This window comes from Gouania willdenowi, chromosome 22 (genome assembly GCF_900634775.1).
Source record: "Gouania willdenowi chromosome 22, fGouWil2.1, whole genome shotgun sequence".
Lineage (NCBI taxonomy): Eukaryota > Metazoa > Chordata > Actinopteri > Blenniiformes > Gobiesocidae > Gouania > Gouania willdenowi.
In genome coordinates this window covers 10,860,016-10,866,210 of record NC_041065.1, presented here as the reverse complement: position 1 = coordinate 10,866,210, position 6,195 = coordinate 10,860,016, and the positions used below count along the sequence as shown (strand labels likewise).

Here is a 6,195-nt window from a genome sequence, read left to right as displayed (position 1 = left end):
AAATAAAATAAAATAAAATCAGTCTTTCCAGGTCACAATTTGAACGGAAACAGCAGCAACACGCTTTATAATTATGAAACAAATAAATAAAATAAAATAAATCCCGTGTAAAACAAGAATTGTAACTAATATTAGTGATAGCTATTTGTTGAATATATATAGGTTTAAGTTAGTAGTACATTTTCCAGAGGACAATGACGTCAGGTTAAACGACTTTTTCGTTGCCTCGTGAAAAAAAAAAGCTATTCCAGACTGACTTGTAAAAATGGACTTTGTGACCGTCAAACAATGAAAAAGTAACAATGTTTGTATCAGTTGTTGTTTTATATGTAACTTCCATGTAAGGCAGAGGGGTTCTCAGAGGAAGGTACTGTCTCTTTAAGATCCCTCGTCAGTCTCTTTCGTATCGATCAATCCTCCATTTTCCAACACACAGCGGCGGCAGTGCTAACAGCTCCGGCTGTGGAGGACAGGACAGCCAGTGTGAGTGTGTACCTGGGGAGGAAGCCAGGCAGCGGGCAGCCATGGCAGCCAACATGTACCGGGTTGGAGGTAAGGCGGCACCGGGCGGGAACCCTGCTCTACCCGGGGATGTGTTTACGGGGGAGTCGCCAACATTTTCGCGGCGCCTCTTATTGCGTGGTTGTGCTTTTTTTTTTTTTTTTTTTTTTTTTTTTTTTTAAACAGCGTGCTTCGTCTTTGCTTTGCGTGCTTTTATTTCTCCAAAGCCGTGGAGCCAGCCTTGTGTTTCACAGCGGAGGAGGATAATAATGATAATGATGATGATGATGGTGATGATGATGATGATGATGGTGGTGGTGGTGGTTGTGGTGGTAGTGACTGTGTAGAGCAGGATGGTGATGAAGAGTAGGGTTTTGTTTCGGGTGCTTCCTCATAACTTACACACTTTAGTGCAAGGGCTGCAGCTTAAAGTGAGCAGCACTGCGTCTCTTTGTCCCCCAATGTGGACATTATATCAAACTTTAGCGTGCATTACAACTCGTGTTTACATGAGACACAATAAGTAGCTCACATACCCCCAATACACCCCCCATTACAGACCCCCCCCATTACAGACCAGCACCAAATGCATGGTTTCACACAGTGCTGCTAAAAGTTGAGCTTGCAATGTTTACAAGACTGTAGAAAAAAATAAATTAGTCCATAAAAAGGGCATTTTAATTTTGCAACGCAATTTATCCTAATGAGGATTCCCCTAAGCCCCTCCCACTCATTTCCTGTCTTTGATAATCATCTAAAGGTTTTTTTTTAGTAGAGCTGGGTTAAAAAAAAAAAAAATTGAATCAATTTTTCTTCGATTCATAATTTTCTAAAATCATGCGCACGGTGGATTATTTGTTACCATGACCACCTCACAGCAAGAAGGTCCTAGGTTCAAGCCCTGAGGTGGAGTTTGCATGTTCTCCCCATGCTGAGTTCTCCCACTATCCAAAAACATGACTGTTAGGTTGATGGGCGTGAGTCTCTAAATTGTCCGTAAGAGTGAAGGTGAGTGTGAGTGGTTGTCTGTCTGTCTGTGTCGCCCTGCGATGGACTGGCACCCTGTCCATGGGTGTACCCCCGCCTAGCACCCAGTGTGAGCCGTAGATAGGCACTGGCAGATAGGAATGTGCGATATTTTATTGTTTATGATTTATCGTCAAAAACATTCTCACCAGTAAGAATATGTCATCCCACGATATCAGCTAGGGGCGGGAACCTCTGGGTACCTCACGATACGATATGCAATACAAAGCTCACGATTACAATTCTCTCACGATATGACGATACTGTGATTATTGATATATTGGTCAGAAATCAATCTATGATAATCTATGACATACCAAGAAAAAAAAAGATTAAGTGAAAAAGTACAATTTTTATTTTATATCTCTGAAAGACAATAAATTGAAAATGTGTCCTATGAGCAGTGGCAATATTTTAGTGCAACATTACTGTAAATAAGTGTTAACATACTAATGTAAACAAATGCGTATCTCCAATAGTGCTTTCTGTAAACAAAAAATAGGGTCTTTCTTACCAGTGAAACCATTACAGTGCAATATTCCAGTAAACAATATTGGTTCCTTCAACAAACAGTGACAACATTTCTGTGTAGACCTACCTGCACATTTTAGTGAAAAAGCAGAAAAGGCTTTTGGAAATAATAAAATAATTCCCCCCACAAAAATATAATTTTTTAAATCGATACTTAGCATATCAATAATCAATCGTGCGAAAAAGATTAATAAAGTTTAGATTTTTTATTAAAACGACACAATCTTTACTGCATTTATATACGTTCACTTTGTGAATCTAGTTCAACTAAAATCCAATAAAAAAGAAAGGAAAACAAATATCTCAGCTCAAACATGATCTAGAAAAAAATGTCCTTGTGGTCGCCAGAAGTTCTTGGTATCAAAATGGGGCCACGATCCAAAAAAGGTTGGGAACCACTGCACTATATACTGTTTCTTTTTACCTATTTACAAAATGAGATTCTTTAAAATGTTTATCACTCATTCATACCATCATTATGCTCTATAGTTGTTTTTTTTTAAATACTTTTCTAAGCAAAATATTGTAGTCGTACAAAGAGGGTATTTGACCAAAAAAGTTTGAGAACACCTGCTTTATAGCATCCAGTTTGGCCCGCAGAAACAAGTAAAATTGACAGGGAAAACGTGAATTATTGTGTAAATTTCCCATTTCTCCAAAAACAAAACTCACAGTTTTCCACTGCTTACATCACATGATGACAGTTATTTTCAATTTCAAGTTTTTAGAAAGATCTCTCCATTTATATAAAAAGCTGCAATTTTCTTAAAATCATTCCACAAAAATTAGTTACAAAAATCAATGAAGTTTAAAGGAGAACATCCTACATGGACTGATATCCGTCACTTATTGCTTGAATAATAGTGGTGCCCCACATTCCTCATTTTTTATGCGTAGAAGTGCAAACTAGCACATAATAATGTTGAAATTGCTCTTTCTTTCCACCTAAGATTAAACTGGTCCATGTTTGACCCCTGAACTAAAATGAGTTGGAGACCCCAGATTTATTACATCTGTGTGTAACGCAGTGCTGTGGGCTTAACTCTGTTTTAAACATGAATATTTTCAATACTGCACCAAGTTAGAGTTACTTTCTACTGTTTACAGCATTAGATATAAGTAAAGTAAAGTTTTTGTTTTATATAAGGAAACAATGTTCAGATGTTAGAGTTATCACTAAAGCAAAAAATAGCTTTAAAGTTACTGACAGGGTTTTTTTTTTTTTTTTTTTTTTTTTTTTTAGAAAAAGGCTTTTTTCTCAGCTTTTTGCTCTGACACTGAAGATTTGTGTAAAACTTGCTTTATTCAACGACTGATTACGGGAGACCCAAACAAGCCAGAAACAAAAAAAGGCTTCAATCTTTCAGAATCTGGTGTCAGATTTCAGATAGTCAAAGTACAAAATATTCTGTGGGTCTCTAAAAATCAGTCAAAATGCTCAAAAACGGCTGGCACTGAGGGGGGTAGAAAATCTGAAAATGGCTGCCACTGAATGAGTTAACAGTATTATCTTCTTCAATCCTACATGTCGTACAGGTCAGTCAGAAGATCTGATATTTATTTCAACTCCACATGAAAGTGCACATAAATATATGTACCGGTAATGATAAAAATAACAACAATAGAATGAAATATAGAAAGAAAAATTGTAATATATCATGAATCGATACTCCTACATGTTGTTATGTAATGTACATATGACTGCCAAACACACACTCACTCTGCTCTAGTTTCTGCTTTTGTTTTGTCCTGCGCTACATGACTGCATCCAGCCTCTGCTTTGCACTCAGGGTGCATTCACACCGACAGATCCTAGAGTGGTTAAAACGCTCTAGGATTTGTTTGCTCGGAGAGTCCGCCTCGTTTGGTCGGCGCGAACACGCAAACAAAGTCTAGAGCGGATCAAAAAGGCGAATTCTAGAGCGATTGTTTCTGCCTGTCTCGGAGCATTTTCAATCGAAGGCCAGAGCAATTAGGTTGGCCGTGAACGCAAGCACATGTGATGCCGACTGGAAACGGGATGTATTGGAGATGACGTCCACCGCACGGCATTGTGGGTGGTCAAAAAGAACCGGTGACGGCACATAACAGGGCTTTAAAACCGCCAAAGGTATGACAACTTGTTGCTGCTCCAATGATGTGGAAGAACAAACGGAGAAGGCAGAAGCACTCTTAGAGCCAGCTTTGATCCATACATGAGAGTCTCTTCTTTGGGTTTCTGTTTTTCTGCCTAGAGAAGTCTTTACTCCATTATTGTTGTTCTGAATGTAAACCAAGGTGATAAAATGATCACCTCTCTGCCGCCCATTCGGACCGAATCTGGGACTAAACGGGTGTTAAATAACCCTTAGTGATGCACCTACTCCAGGAAGCTTTGAAAGCACTTTTGTGCCACACTGGCCACGGGTACATGATGTTTTTTTTTAATTCAGAATGAGTTATTCTGAAATAAATTATTCAGAATTAAAGTGTTCTGCTTCGTGTTTACATTGTAATAGTAATTCCCAAATTGAGGTTTACATGGAAAACCGGTTTATTCGTCTTTATTCAATTCTGCTTTAGGTCTGGGGGTTGGGAAGGTTCTGATTGGACAGGGAGAGAACGAGATGTCACGTTTATCGGGATAAAAACACAAACTCGAGGTCGACTGTTATATGGACTTTTTTCAAGATTGGCCTTAGGGCCAAAAAAAAAAAATATATATATATTTTGTTTGACCATCACCAGCCCTCCCTAAGGAAGGGTAAGAAACACTTTATTATATTTATTATAGGGAGGATATAAAAAGAGAGGGCAGTGTTACACCTAAGTGAGGGGGGAAGGGAACTCAAGGTAGGAAATGGAAAGGGTGGGGAAGAGTTGATTATTTTAAAGTGAGATGTGATGTTGTAGTTGTGCATATGGTGACACGTGAAGCTTAGGTATAATGGTGGTGGCTGTGAACAGAGGGAAGGAGTGAGTGGTAATACCTAAAACAGGTTTTTAGTAGGGGTGTTGAAAAAAATCGATTTGGCGATATTGCGTCGCGCGATTCTTGGATCGATTCAAAATGCATCCATATCGATTTTTATTTATTTATTTAAAAAAGTAAAAAAAAAAAGTATTATTAATATTTTTTTAACTTTTATTTAACCTGGAAAGTTTTTTCCACTGCAGGAGACATTGTAACGGCACAAAGAAATGTGCTGAAACCTGGGCATGTTGACCAGCTTGTGTTTTAAAAAAAAAAAAAATGGCTTTGGATATCGCTACAGCTGCTCTACCTCCACTATACAGGACATAGAGTGAAAAAGTACATGAAGCCGTTCAGTTTGCTGACGTCTGTGTGTGTATAATAAGTCCGTGTGAATGTCTGCATGTTTATTCTTCCGTCCATTCACTCATTTCATCATATCCATGTCTTCTAAGGCTCTTAATAAATTAATATTTTCGGCTGGTGTCTGGGCAGCTATCTTTGGACTATGTCGTCATCAGCGCGTCATCGTGGCAAGTCGCAGAACAACCGGAATTAACTTAAAGCGGAATTAAGTGTTTACAAGAAAGAGGAATTATTTATTTCGAAATTATAAGCCACCAAATTCAGATTTAAGTTTAATTCGGAATAGGGCTGGGCGATATGGCCTTTTATAAATACCGCGATATTTTTAGGCCATGTCACGATACACGATATATATCTCGATATTTTGCATTACCCTTGAATTAACACTTTGATGCACAAAATCACACCAGTATGATGATTCTATATGTCTACATTAAAACATTCTTGATCATACTGCATTAATATATGCCAATTTTAAACTTTCATGCAAAAAAGGGGATATCACAACTAAGTCAAAGTTGACATAACTGTATTTATTAAACAGTGAGTGGCTCAAACATAAAATTGTCAACAGAAAGTGCACGTTCTGTGCAAAATTGTCACAGAGACATTTCAAAACAAGACATTAGTGCAGGATGCAACTCACATGGCATTTCAAAACACAAAATTAAAGTGCACTTTTTGTACATAATGCCACTACAATATTTTAAAAACAAATAGTGCCCTTTTGTGCATAATGCCACTAAAATATTTAAAAAAAAAAAAAAAAAAAAAGTCCGCGAGTTTAACGGTATGGTCATTTTCAACACCGCACAGAC

General features: G+C 37.8%; 1 protein-coding gene across 1 annotated transcript in view; it reads left to right on the top strand.

Annotated features, from left to right (window-relative positions):
- Nucleotides 1–393: 393 nt before the first annotated feature.
- mta1 (metastasis associated 1) overlaps nt 394–6,195 on the top strand; it is a 65,984-nt gene continuing 60,182 nt past the window's right edge. The window contains exon 1 of the mRNA XM_028437904.1: nt 394–552. Coding sequence (XP_028293705.1) covers nt 525–552 — 28 coding nt within the window. The 5' untranslated portion in view covers nt 394–524. The remainder of the gene's footprint in view (nt 553–6,195) is intronic.